A 27,587-nucleotide genomic window follows, 5' to 3' on the forward strand; every position below is an offset into this window, starting at 1 on the left:
GTTATAATGCTAACATGTTCACCTAATATTGCAGCCATACACATCAGAGTTAAACAACTTGGCACTTGACATATGCTAACTGTTAGCATGCTAACCTTAGCATGTTATCATGCTAACATGTTTAACTTACATTGCAGCCGTACACCTCAGAATCATCCAACGTGACACTTGACATATGCTAACTTTAGCATGTTATCATGCTAACATGTTTACCTAATATTGCAGGAATACACCTCAGAATCATACAACTTGGCACTTGACATATGCTAACTGTTAGCATGCTAACCTTAGTATGTTATCATGCTAACATGTTTACCTAATATTGCAGCCGTACACCTCAGATTCATACAACTTGGCACTTGACATATGCTAACTGTTAGCATGCAAACCTTAGCAAGTTATCATGCTAACATGTTTACCTAATATTGCAGCCGTACACCTCAGAATCATACAACTTGGCACTTGACTTATGCTAACTGTTAGCATGCAAACCTTAGCAAGTTATCATGCTAACATGTTCACCTAATATTGCAGCCGTACACCTCAGAATCATACAACTTGGCACTTGACTTATGCTAACTGTTAGCATGCTAACCTTAGCATGTTATCATGCAAACATGTTTACCTAATATTGCAGCCGTACACCTCAGAATCATACAACTTGGCACTTGACACATGCTAACTGTTAGCATGCTAACGTCATCATGCTAACATGTTCACCTAATATTGCAGCCGTACGCCTCAAAGTCATACAATTTGGCACTTGACACACGCCAACTGTTAGCATGCTAACCTTACCAGGTTATCATGCTAACATGTTTACCTAATATTGCAGCCGCACACCTCAGAGTCATACAACTTGGGACTTGACATATGCTAACCTTAGCATGTTATCATGCTAACATGTTTACCTAATATTGCAGCCGTACACCTCAGAATCATACAACTTGGCACTTGACATATGCTAACTGTTAGCATGCTAACGTCATCATGCTAACATGTTCACCTAATATTGCAGCCGTACACCTCAAAGTCACACAACTTGGCACTTGACACACGCCAACTGTTAGCATGCTAACCTTAGCATGTTATCATGCTAACATGTTTACCTAATATTGCAGCCGTACACCTCAGAATCATACAACTTCGCACTTGACATATGCTAACTGTTAGCATAGTAACGTCATCACGCTAACATGTTCACCTAATATTGCAGCCGTACACCTCAAAGTCACACAACTTGGCACTTGACACACGCCAACTGTTAGCATGCTAACCTTAGCATGTTATCATGCTAACATGTTTACCTAATATTGCAGCCGTACACCTCAGAATCATACAACTTGGCACTTGACATATGCTAACCTTAGCATGTTATCATGCAAACATGTTTACCTTACATTGCAGCTGTACACCTCCGAATCATGCAACTTCGCACTTGACATATGCTAACTGTTAGCATGCTAACGTCATCATGCTAACATGTTCACCTAATATTGCAGCCGTACACCTCAGAATCATACAACTTGGCACTTGACATATGCAACTGTTAGCATGCTAATCTTAGCATGTCATCATGCTAACATGTTTACCTAATATTGCAGCTGTACACCTCAAAGTCACACAACTTTGCAATTGACACACGCCAACTATTAGCATGCTAATTATAGCATGCTAACATATTTAATCTAACATGGTGGGCCAACAAAGCATGGAAATCATTGTTAACCCTCTTAAAGTGGAAATAAGGATGCAAAAACAATCATTCGAAGGCAGTTTTTTTTTTTTTTTTTTGGGTGCGCTGGCATTTTCTGAGGCTGGAGCTGGAGTTAAAAAGGTTAATGCATCGCTTTGGCAGCACAGGTGGATGAGGAGCGACCTGGCATGACTCGAGCAGCACACCAGACTATCCTATTTTTTTCTTACGGGAGGCAGGGTGAAGGTAAAAAGGTTTCTGATGCATAAACCAAAAATAAACAAAAGGCGAGGGCCCCTAAGAAAAGGCATTGAAGCTTAGGAAAGCCGGTAGCTAATTGCTTTGTCGATGTGGGAAACAGCGGGAGGCAGGGTGCAGGTAAAAAAAAGTTTGTAATGCTTAAACCAAAAGTAAACAAAAGGTAAGTGCCCCTAAGAAAAGGCATTGAAGCTTAGGGAAGGCTATGCGGAACGAAACTCAAACTGAACCGGCTGCAAAGTAAACAAAAACAGAATGCTGGACGACAGCAAAGACTTACTGTGGAGCAAAGACGGCGTCCAAAATGTACATCCCAACATGACATGAAGGACGAAAACAACTCAAATATTCTTGATCGCTAAAACAAAGTAGATGCGGGGAATATCGCTGATGCTGTAGTGCAGTGTTTTTCCAACCACTGTGCCGCGGGGGATTGTGTTATGGTTTTAACTAAGGGGAGATGACAACAGACTGACACCAGGTGGCAGTAGTGTTCTATAATTTATTATATATATATGGTAAATTTATACATATATATATATATATAATAAGAATAATAAACAATTTTAACGAGTAAACCAAGGAAATGAAGTGAGACAAAAACACAAGAGTGTATGGTGTAAGACTATGTGTAGAATTTAACTGAAGTGTGTGTTACCAAGTTTTGTAGAGAGCGAAGAAACAAGGCAGTCCGAGGCGCAGGCAGATAAGCATCCAGGGCAGGAGAGGAGAGGCAAGATCCGTGTTCAGGCGAGGGTCGGGAATCGAGGAAGGCAGTCCAAAACACAGGGGGAGCAAAAGACTGGTACACAGAGAGGTAACTAAGTTCCCGCGCCGATCCCTGGGTCCACTGGACCTTTATCCAGCCCGCCCTCATCAAGTCCAGGTGAGGAGATTGGCGATTGGGTGCAAGCCTATCGTTGTGTGGGTGTGCTGTGCTCAGCGTGAGATGGGGCGTGTCCGAGCGAGCAGCCAGAGGAGGAACTGTGACAATGAGATGCAGGAGGAAATCGGGTTTGAATCTGTGCTGTGACAGACTGTGTCATTTCACCAAAATTGGGTTAAAAATATTTGTTGCAAACCAGGAATTCTGCCGGTAGCTAATTGCTTTGTCGATGTCGGAAACAGCGGGAGGCAGGGTGCAGGTAAAAAAGTATGTAATGCATCCATCCATCCATTGTCTACCGCTTATTCCCTTTTGGGGTCGCGGGGGGCGCTGACGCCTATCTCAGCTACAATCGGGCGGAAGGTGGGGTACACCCTGGACAAGTCGCCACCTCATCGCAGGGCCAACACAGATAGACAGACAACATTCACACTCACATTCACACACTAGGGCCAATTTAACAAATGGTGAGTGCAGCTAAGGAAAGGCATTGAAGCTTAGGGAAAGCAATGCGGAATGAGACTAAAACTGAACCGGCTGCAAAGTAAACAAAAACAGAATGCTGGACGACAGCAAAGACTTACTTTGGAGCAAAGACGGCGTCCGCATTGTACATCCCGATATAACTGTGAACGACTCTCACCGTCGTGCGAGTTCCAAGGACCGCCAAGGAAGGACATGACTTTGAGCAGTGTTGAATTTTTTTATTTTACTTTTTTTTTCGGGGGTTTTTCAGTCGCCCACGTCGTCTGCCTCTCGCTTTCTTCCGGGTCGCACGCGCCCCGTCTCGCTCCGTCGTTGTTTCTCCACTTCTCTCCCCGACGTCCACGGCTGCCGCCCCTTTTAAACAGTGCGAGAGGATTCATCAAGCCCATACAGGTGCGCGATCCACGCACCTGATCTCGATTGTGGCGTCGCCATCGCCGCCTCCTCCCCGCCATCTTGGGCCGGGCTCTGGCGTGCCCTGCCTCTCTGTCGGACTGACATGACGATCAACGATGTCGCCACGAAGGAGGACGAAAACAAGTGAAATATTCTTGATCGCTAAGACAAAGTAGATGCGGGAAATATCACTCAAAGGAAGACATGAAACTGAAATACCAAAGTAAAAGACTACACACAGGAAAACAGCAAAAAATGATAATAAGTCAGGGTGTGATGTGACAGGTGGTGACAGTACACCTACTTTGAGACAAGAGCTATACTGATGCATGCTGGGTTATGCTTTAAATTCGTATCCAACAATTGCAAACAAATGCATTCTGGAATAGTTCTAGAACCAAAGTTCAAACCCACACAATGATGGTGTTGTGTCGCGCTCGTGTTTAGTGAATTATATTTATATAGCGCTTTTCTCTAGGGACTCAAAGCGCTTTACATAGTGAAACCCAATATCTAAGTTACATTTAAAGCAGTGTGGGTGGCACTGGGAGCAGGTGGGTAAAGTGTCTTGCCCAAAGACACAACGGCAGAGACTAGGATGGCGGAAGCGGGAATCGAACCTGCAACCCTCAAGTTGCTGGCACGGCCACTCTACCAACCGAGCTGTACCGCTATATGGAAACATGGCTTCAGTTATTTCACCCCTTTTTTTTTTTTTTTTTACCCTTGGAATTTACTTAGCTCCTTTCTTCCTGCGGCCTCGCAACAAAAAGGGAGAAATCCAATATCCTTTTTTTCCAGCGTGCCAGCGTGTGACATTTCATTTCTTCAGGGACGTGTTTCCCATCAAGGACTTTGGAGGCCCGGCGGGCAAATTTGTTTCCTTTTCAAGCTTTTCTTGTGAAGGAAGGACAAAAAAACGAAAAGGGAAGGAATGTTGGAAATCAATGTCTTACCTTGATTTTATCAGGTGTGAAGGAAGGTAGTTAGCATATTCATTAGCCTGGGTGTTATTTCATTATTCCCTCTGCTGCTCACACGCTAAATCTGTGCTTCACAATTGTTTTCAGTCATGGTGGATGCTAATGTTTTTCAGGCCCCCCCTCCGAAGTCAATTGCTGTTGAGAACTTCATTATATTTATTAAAGTATAGATCACTGTGTGAGTTACATTCTTTATCCATTCATTCACTCTACATGCCCCTAAAGCTGACCAACACGCCGGATTGTAGTCAGCTGGAGGCGTGTCTTAATGAAATTAAACAATGGATGTCCGCTAACTTTTTGCAACTCAACGCCAAAAAAACGGAAATGCTGATTATCGGTCCTGCTAGACACCAAACTCTATTTAATAATACAACTCTAACATTTGACAACCAAACAATTAAACAAGGCGACACGGTAAAGAATCTGGGTATTATCTTCGACCCAACTCTCTCCTTTGAGGCACACATTAAAAGCGTTACTAAAACGGCCTTCTTTCATCTCCGTAACATCGCTAAAATTCGCTCCATTCTGTCCACTAAAGACGCTGAGATCATTATCCATGCGTTTGTTACGTCTCGCCTCGACTACTGTAACGTATTATTTTCGGGTCTCCCCATGTCTAGCATTAAAAGATTACAGTTGGTACAAAATGCGGCTGCTAGACTTTTGACAAGAACAAGAAAGTTTGATCACATTACGCCTGTACTGTATATACCTTTATATACATATATACATACATATATACCTGCACTGGCTCACCTGCACTGGCTTCCTGTGCACTTAAGATGTGACTTTAAGGTTTTACTACTTACGTATAAAATACTACACGGTCTAGCTCCATCCTATCTTGCCGATTGAATTGTACCATATGTCCCGGCAAGAAATCTGCGTTCAAAGGACTCCGGCTTGTTAGTGATTCCCAAAGCCCAAAAAAAGTCTGCGGGCTATAGAGCGTTTTCCGTTCGGGCTCCAGTACTCTGGAATGCCCTCCCGGTAACAGTTCGAGATGCCACCTCAGTAGAAGCATTTAAGTCTCACCTTAAAACTCATTTGTATACTCCAGCCTTTAAATAGACTCCCTTTTTAGACCAGTTGATCTGCCGTTTCTTTTCTTTTTCTTCTATGTCCCACTCTCCCTTGTGGAGGGGGTCCGGTCCGATTCGGTGGCCATGTACTGCTCGCCTGTGTGTCGGCTGGGGACATCTCTGCGCTGCTGATCCGCCTCCGCTTGGGATGGTTTCCTGCTGGCTCCGCTGTGAACGGGACTCTCGCTGCTGTGTTGGATCCGCTTTGGACTGGACTCTCGCGACTGTGTTGGATCCATTGTGGATTGAACTTTCACAGTATCATGTTAGACCCGCTCGACATCCATTGCTTTCCTCCTCTCCAAGGTTCTCATAGTCATCATTGTCACCGACGTCCCACTGGGTGTGAGTTTTCCTTGCCCTTATGTGGGCCTACCGAGGATGTCGTGGTGGTTTGTGCAGCCCTTTGAGACACTAGTGATTTAGAGCTATATAAGTAAACATTGATTGATTGATTGATTGATTGATTTTTTACCCATTCCTGTCACATCTTTTTGTCTTTGGTAACTCTGTACTAGGGTTGTACGGTATACCGGTACTAGTATAGTATGGCGGAACTAATGAATCAAAAACGGTACTATACCAGACCTGGGTAAAGTAAGGCCCGGGGGGCCACATGAGCTTTTCAATCCGGCCCAAATAATATTTTCGATCTTTAAGATGGAAAGTGTAGCTGCCATTATGATGTTTTTCTAACGATTGTAAGTCTTGAACTATACAAAGTATTTCAATGGTTGGAATCTGCGCTAATGGATGATATACCAGTTACTATGGTCATCTAATTAGTTACTATGGTCATTTAGTCACAGCAGCTCAGACGAGGCACCAAGCAGTGTGGGTGGGGAGCGTTTCCACAGACACAGAAGGAGACTTTTTACAACAAAGTTTAGTGATTTATCAGATATATCACTCTCCCTTGTGGAGGGGGTCCGGTCCGATCCGGTGGCCATGTACTGCTCGCCTGTGTATCGGCTGGGGACATCTTTGCGCTGCTGATCCGCCTCCGCTTGGGATGGTTTCCTGCTGGCTCCGCTGTAAACGGGACTCTCGCTGCTGTGTTGGATCCGCTTTGGACTGGACTCTCGCGATTGTGTTGGATCCATTATGGATTGAACTTTCACAGTATCATGTTAGACCCGCTCGACATCCATTGCTTTCCTCCTCTCCAAGGTTCTCATAGTCATTATTGTCACCGATGTCCCACTGGGTCATTATTGTCACCGATGTCCCACTGGGTGTGAGTTTTCCTTGCCCTTATGTGGGCCTACCGAGGATGTCGTGGTGGTTTGTGCAGCCCTTTGAGACACTAGTGATTTAGGGCTATATAAGTAAACATTGATTGATTGATTGAGATAGTAGGTGGGTTTATTTTGTACCCATCGTGTTCATATTTCACTGTTTGTTGCATTTTTGTTGTGTTTCACTTGATTGTAAAATATATTGATCGAAAGGGGGTGTGATGTTCATATTTTGTCAATATTCAGTGTTTTATTCTTCTTTATAAAAAAATGTAAAATTCCATTATGTTTTTTTAAGGCGGTCTGTCATAACGATTTCAGCATTCAATCAGACATTATTGTGAAGTGTTGTATTAGTGTTCCTAAAAATAGACCCATTTTTTTCTCTAAATGTGGCCCCCGAGTCAAATTAATTCCCCAGGCCTGTGCTATACTCGGTTTGAAAACTATTTAATGACACTTTTTTCAAAAGGACAACTGCTGAACAAAGGTTTTAGCATAATGCTAACACCTTTTTTCAGCAGTTGTTGTTTTAAAAACATGTCTTTGAAAATAGTTCAGAAATAAAAGTAGAAAAAATGGCCCAAAATTATTTTTTGGATTTTCATTTGAGAATTGGAAGAGGAATGAACACGGACCTTAACATATTTTATTTTATTTCATTTTATTGATTTTTTTTTTACAAATAATGAAAACATAAAATAATAATAATTTACAATACAAGTATATATATATATATATATATATATATATATATATATATATATATATATATATATATATATATACAATACAGGCCCAGACAAAACTGCTCCTAGGACGAAAACACAGACAAAACTACCTGGTAGGAATGTCGTAGAGACATGAAACAAAAACCTCTATGTAGGTCTCACTTAGACCTACATTTCATTCATTTACATCCTTCGGCAAAAATCAACAGGAATTGGCAACACTAAAATTGGCCCTAGTGTGTGAATGTGAGTGTGAATGTTGTCTGTCTATCTGTGTTGGCCCTGCAATGAGTTGGCGACTTGTCCAGGGTGTACCCCGCCTTCCGCCCAATTGTAGCTGAGATAGGCACCAGCGCCCCCCGCAACCCCAAAGGCAATGAGCAGTAGAAAATGGAAGGATGGATATTTTATATTCTAAAAATAGCCACCCTTTCCTCTGATTATTGCTTTGCACACTCTTAGCATTCTCTGGATGAGCTTCAAGTGGTAGTCAATGCCAAGAGTGTGCGAAGCAGTAGTCAGCGCCAAGGGTGGCTATTTTGAAGAAACTAGAATCCAAAACATTATTATTTCACCTTTTTTTTTTTGTTAAGTACATAACTCCACATGTGTTCATTCACAGTTTTGACCTGAGCCAAAGATGTCTTTGTGGCTTGTGCAGCCCTTTGAGATACCCCTGATTTTGGGCCTGTAGAGGTTGCCCTCTAGTGGTTTCGTTGGACCACCACACTGCCACGAGAGTCCGGATTTCAGGGTACAACACGGTTTTATTTTCATAAATCCTGCGAGGCTTTTGCTTTCCAGAAACATTTATTTTTCTGAGTCCGTCTCTCTATCTCTGGCTCCCACTACAACTCCAAGTCTCGCTCCGGCTGCTGCTAATAAAGGTGACAGGTGATTAGATAACAGGGCCCACCTGGGCCATCCAGTCATCCTGTAGCTGTCTTCGAGGCCGGTCCTTGCACACCCCGTTCCGCGGCAGGCCCGCAGGCCACGCCCTCCTCCAAGGGGGCTATAAAAGTCAACTTTGATTGATTGAGTGAGTGATGGGACAATCTACAATGTAAATAGTCATGAAAATAAGGAAAATGCATTGAATGACAGGTCCAGACTGTATTGTATATTGATATTTTTTTTATTGTAAAAAAATAAATGTTTTGTTTAAGTGTAAATAACTGCACACAATTCCATTCCATGTCTTGTTTTTTTAATAGTTGAAAAAAATGTTTTTAGTTTGTTAAAAAACTTAAATTCAAATAGTTGATTTAATCTTTGAACGGATATTGTCAGGTTCAAACACTGATGACATCTATTAAACAAGACAAAAAGGCAAAGAATCAAACAAGAGACAGAATTAAATTTGGACTCGGATCCGAGGAGAGACATGGCCACTGTACACTCTTTACACAGTCTGCACCAAGCTCTGCCCCAAGACCGTTCTCATCAATCAATCAATCAATCAATGTTAATTTATATAGCCCCAAATCACAAATGTCTCAAAGGACTGCACAAATCATTACGACTACAACATCCTCGGAAGAACCCACAAAAGGGCAAGGAAAATTCACACCCAGTGGACAGGGAGAATTCACATCCAGTGGGACGCCAGTGACAATGCTGACTATGAGAAACCTTGGAGAGGACCTCAGATGTGGGCAACCCCCCCCCTTTAGGGGACCGAAAGCAATGGATGTCGAGCGGGTCTAACATGATACTGTGAAAGTTCAATCCATAGTGGCTCCAACACAGCCGCGAGAGTTCAGTTCAAAGCGGATCCAAGACAGCAGCGAGAGTCCCGTCCACAGGAAACCATCTCAAGCGGATCAGCATCCTTCTTTATTTGATTTTCACCCGCTTCCTCAGGGAAGTGGGTCGTGACCAGCGTTGCCTTCGGTTCCCGATCAGTTCAAAGAAAGTTCCATAAAATAGATCAAAGAGGGTCCCATAAAATAGATCAAAGAAAATACTTCAAAAAGAGTTCCTGTGGAAGTTGGGCAGATTCTGCCATCTGTCCGCCTGGAAGTCCAAGTGAGGTTTTACGAGCATTCTTCTTGGAAGGTTCCGGCCTTTTGTCTTCTCATCCGGGACACAATGTAATACAAAGTTTTATTTGATCATTTACACACAATTTTTCTGACAGTTATTTTGGTGGGATTTTTTTTTGTGTGTGTGTCTATTTCCTGCAGTCCAGTGTGTTTACGCTGTGTACCTGTTGCAGGTGTTCTCTCAGTCCTTCACAGCGTCCTATGCTACCTACAGTGTGGCCACCGGGTAGGTGCAACAACACCCGAATTCTCCTGCATGGGCTGCATGCCGGGAGACGTGCGGACCCTCCTCCCCATCAGAGCCTGGTGCTTGCCTCCATGTGTTCGTCTTCTTCCCTTCCAGCATCTCCAAGAAGGCGGGGAGGAGCGGCGAGACCTTGCACCCCTGCATGACCTTCATCCTCCCGGCATCTTGTGACGGCGTCCTCCTCCCGCAGGAGGACCAAGGAGGTCTTCGGAAGGAGGATTGAAGTCGTTTGTGTGTTCCAGGGACCTGCTGGAGCTGAGGCCGCCTGAGAAGGAGGAGGCGGGGTTGCAGTACGCCGCCTGGGGGCCCCAGGGGAGCCAGCTGGTGAGGCGTGTATCATTGATGCGTGTGTTTTTCCTTGTCCCAAGTGGCACACCTCACCATACCGTACCATCTTTATTTATAAAGCCCTTTAAAAATAACCACAGTTGTGAACAAAGGGCTGTAAAACCACAAATAAATAGAGGCAAAGGACAGACTAAAATATAACATTTAAAACAGAAGTAAAATACACATTCAAAATACTGTCCTAATCGCTTGGCCCGGTGTATCAAATCAGGCACTTGTGAACGAACGGGCCGCTCTCAGTGATTTCCAGCGTGGAACCGTCATAGGCTGCCGCCCTGTGCGACAAATCCAGTGGTGAAATATTCCAAAGTCAGCTTTATTATAAGAAAAGTGAAGAGTTTGGGGAACAACAGCAACTCAGCCGCCGAGCGGTAAGCCGACGGAGAGGGGGTCGGCGGATGCTGAGGCGCACAGTGTAAAGACTTTCTGCACAGTCAGTTGCTAAAGCGCTCCAAACTTCAATTAGCCCACGTGCAGTACGCAGGGAGCTTCATGGATTGTGGTTTTCCATGGCCGGGCCGCTGAGTCTAAGCCATGCATCACCAAGTCCAATGCAAAGTCTGGGTAACAACACGTCACCACTGGACTCTAGAGTAGTGGAGACCTGTTCTCTGGACTGATAAATCACGCTTTTCAGTCGGGCAATCTGATGGACCAGTCTGGGCTGGGAGGTTGCCAGGACAACGCTACATTTCGGACTGCCGAGTGTGACATTTGGTGGAGAAGATCTTCTATATAATGGATAAGATAAGATCCGACCTTTATATAACATGAGTGCTCTGCTGTTTTTGGACAGCTGTTGCACAAGCGCTACCAAATATCCTCTATAGAACATGATTGCTCTGCAGTTTTTTGTCATATGTTGCACAAGCGCTATCAAAGATCCTCTATACAACAATAATGTGCTGCCATTTTTGGTCATCTGTTGCAGCAACACTACCAAGAGATCCTCTATATAACAAAAATGCTCTGCTATTTTTGGTCATCTGTTTTAGCAACACTACCAAAGATCCTCTATATGACAAAAATGCTCTGCTGTTTTTGGTCATCTGTTGCACAAGTGCAACCAAAGATCCTCTATATGACAAAAGTGCTCTGCTGTTTTTGTTCAAGTGTTGCACAAGCGCTATCAAAGATCCTCTATCCTTTTTTTCTTTTCTTTTTTCTTTGTCATGAAAAAGGGAGGTTTTTGTCATGAAAAAGGGAGGTTTTTGTGGTTGATGCACTAATTGTAAGTGTATATTGTGTTTTTGATGTTGATTTAATAAAAAATAAAAAAAATAAAAAAATTCTTCTGCGGCCCGGTACCAATCGGGTCACGGCCCGGTGGTTGGGGACCACTGCTCTATACAACAAAAATGCTCTGCTGTTTTTGGTCATCTGTTTCAGCAACGCTACCAAAGATCCTCTATATAACAAAAATGGTCTGCTATTTTTGGTTATCTGTTGCACAAGCGCTACCAAAGATCCTCTATAGAACATGATTGCTCTGCTGTTTTTGGTCATCTGTTGCACCAACACTACCAAAGATCCTCTATATAACAAAAATGCTCTGCTATTTTTGGTTATCTGTTGCATAAGTGCTACCAAAGATCCTCTATATGACAAGAGTGCTCTGCTGTTTTTGGTCATATGTTGCACAAGCGCTACCAAAGATCCTCTATACAACAATAATGCTCTGCTGTTTTTGGTCATCTGTTGCACCAACACTACCAAAGATCCTCTATACAACAAAAATGCTCTGCTATTTTTGGTTATCTGTTGCACAAGTGCTACCAAAGATCCTCTATGTGACAAGAGTGCTCTGCTGTTTTTGGTCATGTGTTGCACAAGCGCTACCAAAGATCCTCTATATGATGTGTGTGTCCTCCAGGTGTTCTTCTCCGAGGGGGACATCTTCTACCAGCCCGGCGTGAGCAGCCAAGCTCTGCGTCTCACGTCCAGCGGGGACCCTCACCGTCACCGTGTGGTCAACGGGCTCTCGGACTGGACTTACGAAGGTGGGATTTGACGTTCAAGGCCAAAAAAAGCTTTTATTTTGAAATGACGTGTGTGTGTGTGTGTAGAGGAAGTGCTGCTCTCCTACGTCGCCCACTGGTGGTCGGCGGACGGCGCCCGGCTGGCGTACCTCAGCATCAACAACTCAGCCACGCCTCTTGTGGAAATACCCAAGTTTCTGGGTGGACTGTACCCCTCCAACGCCATCTTCCCCTACCCCAAGGTGGGTTGCATGTGCTCTCACTGAGTGAATGCATCACAACATTCACACATTCATTCGCCACTTTTCCCGAAATTAGAGGAATTGCGTAATACTATTTCTCAATCAAAAATGTTACTACTTCGACTTTGAAAAAAATTCCAACACCAATCAGCTTATTCGGATCCATTCCAAAAATTTTTTTTTACCATTTTCCCCAAAAAATTCCCTCTTTTCCAGGAAATCCCAAATTTCCATGAAGTTCCCATTTAAAATTATTTGACATTTTTCAAACCTCCACAATTCCAACATGTTTTATCCGATTCAAACCGTTCCAACTTCAAAATATTCAGCCTGTTCAGGAATCGTGTGGTCTCCTTCAGTAAATATTTAAAAAAAATTCCCGGATTTCCTACAATTCCCAGTTTTTAGGGACATTTTCAGCATTGAAAATGAATAATAAATATTTAAAATTTCCACATTTTTCAGCCGATTCAAACCATTCCAGGGAGGAGGCCATGGCTTCCTCAGTCTCTAAAATACGAGCAAGCACAAAAATGGACGTTTTACAATCCGATACTGTCGCCGTAGTCAGGAAGTAGTCTATTACTGTACCGGTCATGTATTTGGTTGAGTCCTACAAAGTGTTTATACTGTATAAACACTGAGGAGGCCACGGCTTCCCCAGACTCTAAAATACGAGCAAGCACAAAAATGGACGTTTTACAATCCGATACTGTCGCCGTAGTCAGGAAGTAGTCTATTACTGTACCAGTCATGTATTTGGTTGAGTCCTACAAAGTGTTTATACTGTATAAACACTGAGGAGGCCATGGCTTCCTCAGTCTCTAAAATACGAGCAAGCACAAAAATGGACGTTTTACAATCCGATACTGTCGCCGTAGTCAGGAAGTAGTCTATTAGTGTACCAGTCATGTATTTGGTTGAGTCCTACAAAGTGTTTATACTGTATAAACACTGAGGAGGCCATGGCTTGCTCAGTCTCTAAAATACGAGCAAGCACAAAAATGGACGTTTTACAATCCGATACTGTCGCCGTAGTCAGGAAGTAGTCTATTACTGTACCAGTCATGTATTTGGTTGAGTCCTACAAAGTGTTTATACTGTATAAACACTGAGGAGGCCACGGCTTCCCCAGTCTCTAAAATACGAGCAAGCACAAAAATGGACGTTTTACAATCCGATACTGTTGCTGTAGTCAGGAAGTAGTCTATTACTGTACCAGTCATGTATTTGGTTGAGTCCTACAAAGTGTTTATACTGTATAAACACTGAGGAGGCCATGGCTTCCTCAGTCTCTAAAATACGAGCAAGCACAAAAATGGACGTTTTACAATCCGATACTGTCGCCGTAGTCAGGAAGTAGTCTATTACTGTACCAGTCATGTATTTGGTTGAGTCCTACAAAGTGTTTATACTGTATAAACACTGAGGAGGCCACGGCTTGCTCAGTCTCTAAAATACGAGCAAGCACAAAAATGGACGTTTTACAATCCGATACTGTCGCCGTAGTCAGGAAGTAGTCTATTACTGTACCAGTCATGTATTTGGTTGAGTCCTACAAAGTGTTTAAACTGTATAAACACTGAGGAGGCCACGGCTTCCCCAGTCTCTAAAATACGAGCAAGCACAAAAATGGACGTTTTACAATCCGATACTGTCGCCGTAGTCAGGAAGTAGTCTATTACTGTACCAGTCATGTATTTGGTTGAGTCCTACAAAGTGTTTGTACTGTATAAACACTGAGGAGGCCACGGCTTCCCCAGTCTCTAAAATACGAGCAAGCACAAAAATGGACGTTTTACAATCCGATACTGTCGCCGTAGTCAGGAAGTAGTCTATTACTGTACCAGTCCTGTATTTGGTTGAGTCCTACAAAGTGTTTATACTGTATAAACACTGAGGAGGCCATGGCTTCCTCAGTCTCTAAAATACGAGCAAGCACAAAATGGACGTTTTACAATCCGATACTGTCGCCGTAGTCAGGAAGTAGTCTATTACTGTACCAGTCATGTATTTGGTTGAGTCCTACAAAGTGTTTATACTGTATAAACACTGAGGAGGCCACGGCTTCCCCAGTCTCTAAAATACGAGCAAGCACAAAAATGGACGTTTTACAATCCGATACTGTCGCCGTAGTCAGGAAGTAGTCTATTACTGTACCAGTCATGTATTTGGTTGAGTCCTACAAAGTGTTTATACTGTATAAACACTGAGGAGGCCACGGCTTCCCCAGTCTCTAAAATACGAGCAAGCACAAAAATGGACGTTTTACAATCCGATACTGTCGCCGTAGTCAGGAAGTAGTCTATTACTGTACCGGTCATGTATTTGGTTGAGTCCTACAAAGTGTGTATACTGTATAAGTTGTGTACTTTTTACACATCAGCTGTTGGATTGTGACGTGCATCTTATTTGTAGTGTTGATTACCAAATTTGGAGGCGCTGGAATAGCTAGGTAAAATAGCATGTCTAATTCTATTTGGTAAAAGTGCAAGGTAAAGCTCTACTATGCAAAGCAAAAGCCATTTATCAACAACATCCAGAATCGCCGATCTGTAATTTCACCCCCTTAACATGCTTCAAAACTCACCAAATTTTACACACACATCAGGACTGGCGAAAATTGCCATGTAATAAAAAACCAAACCCTAAAAATTTCAATTGCGCTCTAGCGCCCCCTAGGAAAAAACCCAGACAAGACTGCATGTAACTTCTGTTAGAAATGTCGTAGAGACATGAAATAAAAACCTCTATGTTGGTCTGACTTAGATCAGGGCTTGAGTAGCGGTGGCAGCAGCCAAAGGCGGACCCGACCAACGCTGCTTGCAGCTTTAATTCTATTTGGTATCATATCCACTGTAAATTAGCATCGAGCTATCACATTTTTTTATGTTACAATATCATAGATGATTTATTTTGTATCTAATATAAGGGACAAGCGGTAGAAATGGATGGATGGATTTATGTTATTTGTGTTCCCTATGTTCAGTTTTACAGTGCTTTTAAGTAAACACTTAAACGGCTCTCAAATGGATGTCACGCCTATGGATCATGTTTTGTTTTTGTCATGTTCGTTTTTTGTTTTTTTTTTGGACACTTGTTCCGGCTTAGACACTTCCTTGTTTTCTTTGTTTCCATAGTAACTCATTAGTTTCCACCTTGTCTCCAAGTCACGCCCCGGTCCTCAGTTCTCACACCATAGCCTTTATTTAAGCCATTCTGTTTCTGTTCTCCGGCCTGGCAACTTAACATACCTCCGTATTCCTCAACACCTTCATGCCATGCTATTTTCCTCATGCTCTTGTCAAGTAAGTTTTTGGTTTTGTTATGTCTCAGTTGTTTAGTTTGGTTTTTGTATATAGTCATGCCATTGTGCTGTTTTTGTTTTGAGTAGTCAAGTTTGTTCTCTGCCATTGTGCGCGCCATTTGTTTGCCTTCTTGTAGTTTTGTTAGAGATTAAATAAAAATGTACCTTGATTCACACCTGGCTCGTGCCAATCATCCTTTGCGTTGGAAAAACAAAATATCCCATAGTCCAAGTCATGACAATGGAGACAACTTGTTATATTGAATTCTAAGCTAGCATGTATCGGAGTTCTGGTAACGGATGTTTTACAATCTAATACATGTTTTTTTTTTGCTAATATTGAATTGATATCAACATCGGATCAGGACACTTAAACCCTTGAAAACTTAATTCTTTGCATAATTGCTAGGGTTGTACGGTATACCGGTACTAGTATAGTACCGGAATACTAATGAATTGTATTCGGTACTATACCGCCTCTAAAAAGTACCAGTTCTCCCCGGAACCCCATTTTTTTAAAACAGGCATGACGGCGCCTTATCGTGACCTCGTGACATTGCTGGTTTTAGGAGCAGGGGGAGCATGTTTGGCAGCGCGCACACACAGAGTACTTACAAGCAGACATTATACATCTATATTTTTTTGCATCAAAAAATCTTTTTTAATTTTTTTTTCAATTCATATTAAGTTTATAAACTCAATAAACATGTCCCTGGACACATGAGGACTTTAATTAGGACCAATCTATGATCCTGTAACTACTTGGTATCGGATCGATACCTAAATGTGTGGTATCATCCAAAACTAATGTCAAGTATCAAAGAAGAGAAGAATAAGTGATTATTACATTTTAAAAGAAGTGTAGATAGAACATGTTAAAACAGACAATAAGCAGATGTTAACAGTAAATGAACGAGTAGATTAATAATCCATTTTTACAGCTTGTCCTTTATAATGTTGACAAAATAATAGGTGTATAAATGACACAATATGTTACTGCATACGTCAGCAGACTAATTAGGAGCCTTTGTTTGTTTACTTACCACTAAAAGACAAGTTGTCTCGTATGTTCACTATTTTATTTGAGGACAAAATTACAATAATAAACATATATTTCATGCACACTAACATTTTTTGTTAAAAAAAAAAGATAATAATGACATTTTTTGTGGTCCCCTTTATTTAGAAAAGTATCAAAGTATCAAATACATTTTAGTATCAGGACAACCCTAATATTCGAAATATATTATTCATTCAAAAGTTTTATTTTCTTATCTTAGGTGCCAAGAAAAATAAACAAATTGGTATTTTTGGGAGGCGGACTTAGAGCAAATGACGCTAACTGTATGCAAACTGTCAAACTACTGTTGTGTTCTGACCAGATCTTCTGCCAGTCACCCCCCAGGTTCGTTATATGACACATAAACTGGTTTTAAATGAATCCCAGACAGAGTGGCTCATTTTGATATGTTTTAATCCAAAGCTTTGGGAGACCATCTATGCACATACACTTTCAAATCGCATCGCCCTGGTTGATCTGACCACATTACGGAAGCGCTGTATTTTTCACTACCCCACTCGCCACCTTCCTCCTCCTCTTCCCCTCCTCATCCAGAGCTAATTCCCATATCTATTCACCTTCTAAGCCTGGGACATTTGAGATAAATATTCTGTATGGCCACGCCATGAAAAATTAATATTTGTCCGACAGGCTGGCTCCAACATCCCGTCTGTCAGCCTGCTGGTGGTAAACCTGTACGGCCCCGCCCACACGGTGGAGATGACACCCCCAGACTCTGTCAGGACCAGGTAGGCCAGCCAACATCCTTATTCGTGACATTTTTCACGATGAAAATCAATCTTTTTTTTTAAACTCCAGAAGCTGCATTCAAGGTGGAAATATGGATCTAGCTCTGCATGCGCTTTGAAATGTTGCAACTGTGAAAGTCATGCGGGTTTCAATCTACTAATTAGAGCTAAAAATTAGCAGTTTTTTCCTCAGCGCAATTACAACATTGGTTGTGTTGTACAATATACTTGTTCATAAATTACCATGTGGTCAAACATGCTGATGTAGTTTTTATGAACGCCACAAGCTGGCAGTAGCTACATTTGCAATATGATGAGTGGTCAGAATCCACAGATTTATTTATCTCTGCATGCGCTTTAAAATGTTAGGCAGCTGTTGGTGTGGAAGTCATGTGTGTTGCACTTGTCGTACTGTAAACTATCAACCCATCAGTACTATTAATGCTGACTGAGCAGTTTTCTGCTCAGTGCTATTACAACATTGGTTGTGTTGCTGCTGTGTTGTACAACATACTTTTTGATAAAATGCTCAAATAGACAACATGCTGATGTAGTTTTTTTACCAACTGCACAAGATGGCAGTAGCTACATTTCAAATATGACGACTGGTCAGAATCCACAGATTTATTTATCTCTGCATGCACTTTAAAATGTTGTTAGGCAGCTGTTAGTGTGGAAGTCATGTTTGTTGTACTGTTGTTAACTATCTGTTATGGTTAACTGAGGAAGGTGACGGCAACAGACACTAGAGGGCAATGTAGCTCTATAGATTTTTTATATACAGTATATTAACCATGTATATAATAATCCAACAATATGAATACAAACTAAGGAAATTGAGTGTGAACTAAATCCAAGAGTGTGTATGGTGTAAGACTATGTGTAGTATTTAACTGGAGGGTTTTACCGTAAATGTTGGTGAGAGCGAAAGAACACGGAAGTCCGTGGGGGCAGGCAGATGATCCGGGGTGAGTGAGAGGCGTCGAGAAGAACGTGTCCAAGCGGGAGGTTGAGATCCAAGGGGCAATCGGAGAAGCAGGGGAACGACGACACACAGCAACGTCAAATACGGGAACGGAGGTTGTACATGACAGAAGACTATAGTCCGGCGAGCGATGGCAGGTTGTCCAGGCTTAAGAAGGCAGCTAAATCATTACCTGCAGGTGTGCTGATTGCCGGTGAATGATTACAGCTGGTGGATGTGCGCGAATGTGGGCGTGTCCTGAGGTTGACCGAGCAGTTTTCTCCGCAGCGCTATAACAACATTGGTTGCGTTGCTGCTGTGTTGTACAATAACAATAATCACCATATTAGTTAAACAAATAAAATGTTTAGTGTTTATTTAATGAGTTTTCCCCGGTTTCCCAGCAGAGAAGGCTACATCTCCATGGTGACGTGGACCAGCAGCACCCGCCTGGCGGTCCGCTGGCTCAACCGGGCCCAGAACCAGTCGGTGCTGTGCGTGTGCGAGGCCACCACGGGGGCGTGCTCAGAGGTAGGCTCGACACTTTTTAATCACCCGGAGCAATAAAAAGGGGTTCTTTTGATGGCGTTCTTCCACCACTGCCTCATTAATATTCATGAGCGTGTGCGGCAAGATGGAGGTTTACTGCACAGCAAAGCAACGTTTACATAAATCCTCAATTAAGAGGCAAGTTTGTGGCGGCGTTAAACATGTTTACAAGATAAACGATGATGTACGGCGTCATTAACATACGTTTTATACTCAAACAGGCAAACATGTTTATTTTCACTTTCCTATTTAAATGTTGGATGGAGTCCAATTAGCAGGAAGGGATTTGACTTTGCTTTAAAAGCCTACTGAAATGAGATTTTCTTATTCAAACGGGAATGTGTCATATGTGATCATTTCGCGATATTGCCATATTTTTGCTGAAAGGATTTAGTAGAGAACATCCACGATAAAGTTTGCAACTTTTGCTCGCTAATAAAAAAGCCTTGCCTGTACCGGAAGTAGCAGACGTTGTGCGCGTGACGTCACGGGTTGTGGAGCTCCTCACATCTGAACATTGTTTACAATCATGGCCACCAGCAGCGAGAGCGATTCGGACTGAGAAAGCGACGATTTCCCCATTAATTTGAGCGAGGATGAAAGATTCGTGGATGAGGAAAGTGAGAGTGAAGGACTAGGGGAAAAAACACAAAAAAAACTAAACAGCAGAGTGATTCAGATGTTATGAGACACATTTACGAGGATGATTCTGGAAAATCCATTCATCCATCCATTTCCTACCGCTTATTCCCTTTTGGGGTCGCGAGGGGCGCTGGCGCCTATCTCAGCTACAATCGGGCGGAAGGCGGGGTACACCCTGGACAAGTCGCCACCTCATCGCAGGGCCAACACAGATAGACAGACAACATTCACACTCACATTCACACACTAGGGCCAATTTTAGTGTTGCCAATCAACTTATCCCCAGGTGCATGTCTTTGGACGTGGGAGGAAGCCGGAGTACCCGGAGGGAACCCACGCATTCACGGGGAGAACATGCAAACTCCACACAGAAAGATCCCGAGCCTGGATTTGAACCCAGGACTGCAGGACCTTCGTATTGTGAGGCAGACGCACTAACCCCTCTTCCACCGTGAAGCCCTCTGGAAAATCCCTTATCTGCTTATTGTGTTGCTAGTGTTTTAGTGAGATTATATAGTCGTACCTGAAAGTCGGAGGGGTGTGGCCACGGATGTGGTGACCGCCAGTGTCTCAGAGGGAAGCCACTTTTCTCGACTAGGCGTAGGCAGAGATTTTTTTTTCTCCTCTTCCTCCACGGTGTAAGTATCCGACGTATCTTTTCTGCTCTCTTTTTCTGGGTAGAAGCACAAAGTGTCCGTGGATGGAATGCCCAGACCGTGGCAGGTATGCACCCTGGCCGGCAACGAGCGTCACGGCTTGCCTTTTCTCCTGACTTCGCTCTCTTCCCGTCAGGACGTCCCTCTGTTCTCAGAAGACGGCGCCATGTTCTACGCCGTCTTGCCCGCCAAGCAGGGCGCCCGAGGAGAGTTCAGCCACGTCGCCGCTCTCCCAGCCCGGGTAAGGACCCGCTCGCCTTCTTTGCACTGCTGAATAATGGGAGGCAGTCGGCATGTGATGCTTCTTTAAGGCCCTCATTTAGTTTGCACTCCAGCACGACCAAATCTACACAAGAGCGTTGTGTACTGAGCAGGGAGGGAGGCGACAACCAAGGCAGAACTGCGGCTTACAAGGTTTATTGAAACCTCTGATGAGTATGTGGCATGTGTATGCTACTCTAGATGAATGGGTGTAGTCCGTGTCCGAGCAGGGGTCGAGGATCAAGGAAGGCGGTCGGAGATCCGGGTGGATGTCGAGAAGCGAAACCCGATCACGGATGACAGGGGGGACACGGAAAGGGCAGAGAGAAGGCGAGAAAAGCCCAAGACGTGATGTTTACTGGGAAGATGAGCGACGTTCTGGCAAAGGTTCCTCGGGTCCGCTGGTCTTTATGTCATTCCCCTCTCATCAGGCCCAGGTGCGTTGATCCGCTATTGTCTGCAGCCTTGTCGCCGGGTGGGTCTGTCAGCAGAGGTGCTGGCAGACCCAGCTGCCGGGGGAGAAGCGGGTTCGAGCCTGAGCCGTGACACCATCTCCCGGTTGGGGAGGAGACCCTGACCCAAGTGGAGGAGTTCAAGTACCTGGGAGTCTTGCTCACGAGTGAGGGAAGAGTGGATCGTGAGATCGGTGCGGCGTCTTCAGTAATTCGGGCGCTGTATTACGTATCTCTTATGTGTGACTGCCATCATATTGCAGTCCACGCGGAACTCTTATGTGTGACCGCTATCATATTGCAGTCTGCACGTATCTCTTATGTGTGACCGCCATCATATTGCAGTCTACACGTATCTCTTATGTGTGACTGCCATTATATTTCAGTCCACACGTATCTCTTATGTGTGACCGCTATCATATTGCAGTCTGCACGTATCTCTTATGTGTGACCGCCATCATATTGCAGTCTGCACGTATCTCTTATGTGTGACTGCCATCATATTGCAGTCTACACGTATCTCTTATATGTGACTGCTATCATATTGCAGTCTGCATGTATCTCTTATGTGTGACTGCCATCATATTGCAGTCTGCACGTATCTCTTATATGTGACTGCTATCATATTGCAGTCTGCATGTATCTCTTATGTGTGACTGCCATCATATTGCAGTCTACACGTATCTCTTATGTGTGACTGCCATCATATTGCAGTCTACATGTATCTCTTATGTGTGACTGCCATCATATTGCAGTCTGCACGTATCTCTTATGTGTGACTGCGCCATATTGCAGTCTGCACGTATCTCTTATGTGTGACTGCCATCATATTGCAGTCTGCACGTATCTCTTATATGTGACTGCTATCATATTGCAGTCTGCATGTATCTCTTATGTGTGACTGCCATCATATTGCAGTCTACACGTATCTCTTATGTGTGACTGCCATCATATTGCAGTCTACATGTATCTCTTATGTGTGACTGCCATCATATTGCAGTCTGCACGTATCTCTTATGTGTGACTGCGCCATATTGCAGTCTGCACGTATCTCTTATGTGTGACTGCCATCATATTGCAGTCTACACGTATCTCTTATATGTGACTGCTATCATATTGCAGTCTGCATGTATCTCTTATGTGTGACTGCCATCATATTGCAGTCTACACGTATCTCTTATGTGTGACTGCCATCATATTGCAGTCTACATGTATCTCTTATGTGTGACTGCCATCATATTGCAGTCTGCACGTATCTCTTATGTGTGACTGCGCCATATTGCAGTCTGCACGTATCTCTTATGTGTGACTGCCATCATATTGCAGTCTACACGTATCTCTTATATGTGACTGCTATCATATTGCAGTCTACACGTATCTCTTATGTGTGACTGCCATCATATTGCAATCTGCACGTATCTCTTATATGTGACTGCTATCATATTGCAGTCTACACGTATCTCTTATGTGTGACTGCCATCATATTGCAGTCTGCACGTATCTCTTATATGTGACTGCTATCATATTGCAGTCTGCATGTATCTCTTATGTGTGATTGCCATCATATTGCAGTCTATGTTTATCTTTTATGTGTGACTGCCATCATATTGCAGTCTGCACTTATCTCTTATGTGTGACTGCTATCATATTGCAGTCTGCACATCTCTCTTATGTGTGACTGCCATCATATTGCAGTCTGCACGTATCTCTTATGTGTGACTGCCATCATATTGCAGCCTATATTTATCTCTTACGTGTGACTGCCATCATATTGCAGTCTGCATGTATCTCTTATGTGTGACTGCCATCATATTGCAGTCTGCATGTATCTCTTATGTGTGACTGCCATCATATTGCAGTCTGCACATATCTCTTATGTGTGACCGCTATCATATTGCAGTCCGCACATATCTCTTATGTGTGACCGCTATCATATTGCAGTCCGCACGTATCTCTTATGTGTGACTGCCATCATATTGCAGTCTGCACATATCTCTTATGTGTGACCGCTATCATATTGCAGTCCGCACGTATCTCTTATGTGTGACCGCTATCATATTGCAGTCCGCACGTATCTCTTATGTGTGACTGCCATCATATTGCAGTCCGCACGTATCTCTTATGTGTGACTGCGCCATATTGCAGTCTGCACGCATTTCTTATGTGTGACTGCCATCATATTGCGGTCTACACGTATCTCTTGTGTGACTGCCAGCATATTGCAGTCTACACGTATCTCTTATGTGTGACTGCCATCATATTGCAGTCTACACGTATCTCTTATGTGTGACTGCCATCATATTGCAGTCTACACGTATCTCTTATATGTGACTGCCATCATATTTCAATCTACACGTATCTCTTATGTGTGACCGCCATCATATTGCAGTCTACACGTATCTCTTGTGTGCGACTGCCATCATATTTCAGTCCACATGTATCTCTTATGTGTGACTGCCATCATATTGCAGTCTGCACGTATCTCTTATGTGTGACTACCATCATATTTCAGTCTGCGTGTATCTCTATGTGTGACTGCCATCATATTGCAGTCTCCACATATCTCTTATGTGTGACTGCCATCTACTGGTCACACTTATCATTACACCGCATACCAAATAAAATAGCTTCGAGGTCGGTAAGCACAACCAAAATTATTCCGTACATTAGGCGCACCGGGTTATAAGGTGCACTGTTGAGTTTTGAGAAAATGAAAAGAGTTTTAAGTGCGCCTTATAGTCGTAAAAATAAGGTCATGTTGCTTTTACGTAAAGATACAGCAGTTTTAAAGATGAACTTTTCCTATTGGTGTCGGGTTTTGGTTTGCTGCACCTTTTTTTCCTGATTCTGTGGTGTCTTGTCTTGACCCGGCAGCCCAGCAACCCTTCCATCCCTGCTCGCTTCTTGACATCGGGGAGTTGGGACGTCACCTCGCTCTGCGCCCTGGACGACAAAGCCGGAAAAATGTATGATGTTTTTTATTTTTTAAGATTTATTGAAGGGAGGATTTCACTTCACCTTCAAGCATTCGAAGTGTAAAAGCCGGCATGTGATTACTTTATTCATGCTTGAGTGAAGATTACCAGAGTGAGGATCAAGGAAAGAATAATAGATGATGTCAGTCTCTCCTCTCTTATTTTTCCAAGTTAAAAAAAATTCCCAGAATTCCAGGTTTTCTGGGACATTTTTCCCATTCAAAATGAATTGGCCGTTTTTCGAGCTTCCACAATTTTCACATTTTTCAACCGGTTCAAACCATTCCACCTTCAACACTTTCCACTCATTCTGGACATTCAAACTATTATTTTTCCAAGTTAAAAAAAAATTCCCAGAATTCCAGGTTTTCTGGGACATTTTTCCCATTCAAAATAAATTCGCCGTTCTTCAAGCTTCCACCATTTTCACATTTTTTACCCCCTTCAAACCATTCCATCTTCAACACATTCCACTCATTGTGGACATTCAAACTATTAATTTTACAAGTTAAATTTGTTTTCCCCAGAATTCCAGGTTATCCGGGACATTTTTCCCATTCAAAATGAATTGGCCATTTTTCGGGCTTTCACAGTTTTCACATTTTTCAACCCATTCAAAACATTCCATCTTCAACACATTCCACTCATTCTGGACATTAAAGCTATTATTTTTCCATTTAAAAAAATTTTTTTTTCAATTCCTGGAATTCCAGGTTTTCTGGGTCATTTTTCCCATTCAAAATGAATTGGCCATTTTTTAAGCTTCCACCGTTTTCACATTTTTCAACCGGTTCAAACCATTCCACCTTCAACACATTCCACTCATCCTGGACATTCAATCTATTATTTTTCCTAGTTAAAAAAAATTCCCACAATTCCAGGTTTTCTGGGACATTTTTCCCATTCAAAATGAATTGGCCGTTTTTCAAGTTTCCACTATTTTCACATTTTTCAACTCATTCAAAACATTCCGTCTTCAACACATTTCACTCATTCTGGACATTCAAACTATTATTTTTCCATACAAAAAAAAAAATCCCTGATTTCCCAGAATTCCAGGTTTTCCGGGACATTTTTCCCCATTCAAAATTAATTGGCCGTTTTTCAAGCTTCCACTATTTTCACATTTTTCAACCCATTCAAAACATTCCGTCTTCAACACATTCCACTCATTCTGGACATTCAAACTATTATTTTTCCATTAAAAAAAAAAAAATTCCCAGATATCCCAGAATTCCAGGTTTTCCGGGACATTTTTCCCATTCAAAATGAATCGGCCATTTTTCAAGCTTCCACCGTTTTCACATTTTTCAACCGGTTCAAACTATTACACCTTCAACACATTCCACTCATCCTGAACATTCAAACTATTATTTTTTCCAAGCTAATTTTTCTTTCCCCAGAATTCCAGGTTATCCGGGACATTTTTCCCATTCAAAATGATTTGGCCATTTTTCAAGTTTCCACCATTTTCATATTTTTCAACCCATTAAAACCATTCCATCTTCAACACATTCAACTCATTCTGGACATTCAAACTATTATTTTTCCAAGTAAAATTTTTTTTCCCCAGAATTCCAGGTTATCCGGGACATTTTTCCCATTCAAAATAAATCGGCCATTTTTCAAGCTTCCACCATTTTCACATTTTTCAACCGGTTCAAACCATTCCACCTTCAACACGTTCCACTCATCCTGGACATTCAAACTATTATTTTTCCAAGTTAAATATTTTTCTCCCAGATTTCCTAAAATCCCAGGTTATCCGGGACATTTTTCTCATTCAAAATGAATTAGCCCATTTTCAAAGTTCCACAATTTTCACATTCTTCAACCGGTTCAAACCATTCCACCTTCAAGATGTTCTACTCGTCCTGGAAATTCAAACTATTATTTTTCCAAGTAAAAAAAAAAATTCCCAGAATTCCAAGTTTTCTGGGACATTTTTCCCATTCAAAATGAATTGGCCATTTTTCAAGCTTCCACCATTTTCATATTTTTCAACCCATTAAAACCATTCCATCTTCAACACATTCCACTCATTCTGGACATTCAAACTATTTTTTTTCCAAGTTAAATTTTTTCCCCCCAGAATTCCAGGTTATCCAGGACATTTTTCCCATTCAAAATGAATTGGCCATTTTTCAAGCTTTCACCATTTTCATATTTTTCAACCCATTCAAACCATTCCATCTTCAACACATTCCACTCATTCTGGACATTCAAACTATTATTTTTCCATTTTAAAAAAAATAATTAAAAATTCCCAGAATTCCAAGTTTTCTGGGTCATTTTTCCCATTCAAAATGAATTGGCCATTTTTCGAGCTTCCACCATTTTAACATTTTTCAACCGGTTCAAACCATTCCACCTTCAACACATTCCACTCATCCTGGACATAGTTTAGGCCATTGGTTCCTTTGTTTTATTTTTGCGAAAATATATGACTATATATTTTTATATTGCTCCTTTTTGTCAGATTCAAACACATCTATTAAATAAGACAGAAAGCAAGGAATTAAAACAGAGACAGAATTAAATTTGGCTCAATTGAGGAGAGACGTCTGGACTGTACTCCTTGTACAGTCTCACCACGCTCTGGCGAAAGATTGTACGCTTCCTCTTTTATTTGGACTTTCCCTGATGACATGGCAACAGCTGTTTCTAAGGGTCGGGGGTCGTCAACAGCCATGGCCTTTGATTACAACAGCTTAAAGAAAAGGTTGCCTTGAGGGGAGTCAGGCCCTGCTTCCTCTCCGCTTTGTCGTTCTTGGGTCAAGACAAATTCTTTCTGTGGATTACAACAGAAGAAAGAAACGGAACACTATCATGTCGCTTCCCATCCTACACAGTGGAGTGCTGCCCACTACTCCCCTCAACCACCAGGGGGTGATCAAGGGGGATGGGTCAAATGCAGAGGATAAATTTCACCACCCTTAGTGTGTGTGTGACAATCATTGGTACAATGGTGATTTAGCAATGCTAGCATGCTAACAATAACATGCTAAATTTTTAGCTAACTTCACGTTTTTTCTCTCTAATTACACAGCCATGCACCTTACAGTCATAAAACATTGTGTGACACATGCTAACTGATTGCATGCTAACATTAGCTTGCTAGCATTGTAACATTAACATGGAAACTTTGAGCTAAATTTGCAACCGTTTACTCCAGAGTCGTCTAATTTTAGTTAGCATTCAAACGTTAGCAAGCTAATATCAGCATGCTAATTTTTTTTTGTGCTTATTTTTCCACTTTTTTCTTTACTTTTTCTTGGTAGGATCAAAGACAGCTTTTGTCTGCTCGCCGGGAACTCATTGAAACGCAAAGTTTTGTGATAACTCAGAT

The 27,587-nt window shown here is 42.4% G+C and overlaps 1 protein-coding gene across 3 annotated transcripts in view; it reads left to right on the top strand.

Moving 5' to 3' along the window:
- The window catches only part of LOC133554181 (inactive dipeptidyl peptidase 10), a 95,590-nt gene that overhangs the window by 47,477 nt on the left and 20,526 nt on the right, over positions 1-27,587 (top strand). Inside the window, exons 6-14 of one of the 3 annotated variants that reach the window (XM_061902624.1) lie at positions 9,981-10,033; positions 10,297-10,378; positions 12,276-12,402; positions 12,469-12,623; positions 17,642-17,739; positions 19,108-19,234; positions 20,576-20,617; positions 20,687-20,791; positions 24,138-24,229. In XM_061902624.1, coding sequence (XP_061758608.1) covers positions 9,981-10,033; positions 10,297-10,378; positions 12,276-12,402; positions 12,469-12,623; positions 17,642-17,739; positions 19,108-19,234; positions 20,576-20,617; positions 20,687-20,791; positions 24,138-24,229 — 881 coding nt within the window. Of the gene's footprint in view, positions 1-9,980; positions 10,034-10,296; positions 10,379-11,621; positions 12,403-12,468; positions 12,624-17,641; positions 17,740-19,107; positions 19,235-20,575; positions 20,618-20,686; positions 20,792-24,137; positions 24,230-27,587 lie in introns of those variants that run through there. The other 2 variants (XM_061902626.1, XM_061902627.1) reach the window with 2 other exon arrangements.

The sequence above is a fragment of the Nerophis ophidion genome, linkage group LG06 (assembly GCF_033978795.1).
Source record: "Nerophis ophidion isolate RoL-2023_Sa linkage group LG06, RoL_Noph_v1.0, whole genome shotgun sequence".
Lineage (NCBI taxonomy): Eukaryota > Metazoa > Chordata > Actinopteri > Syngnathiformes > Syngnathidae > Nerophis > Nerophis ophidion.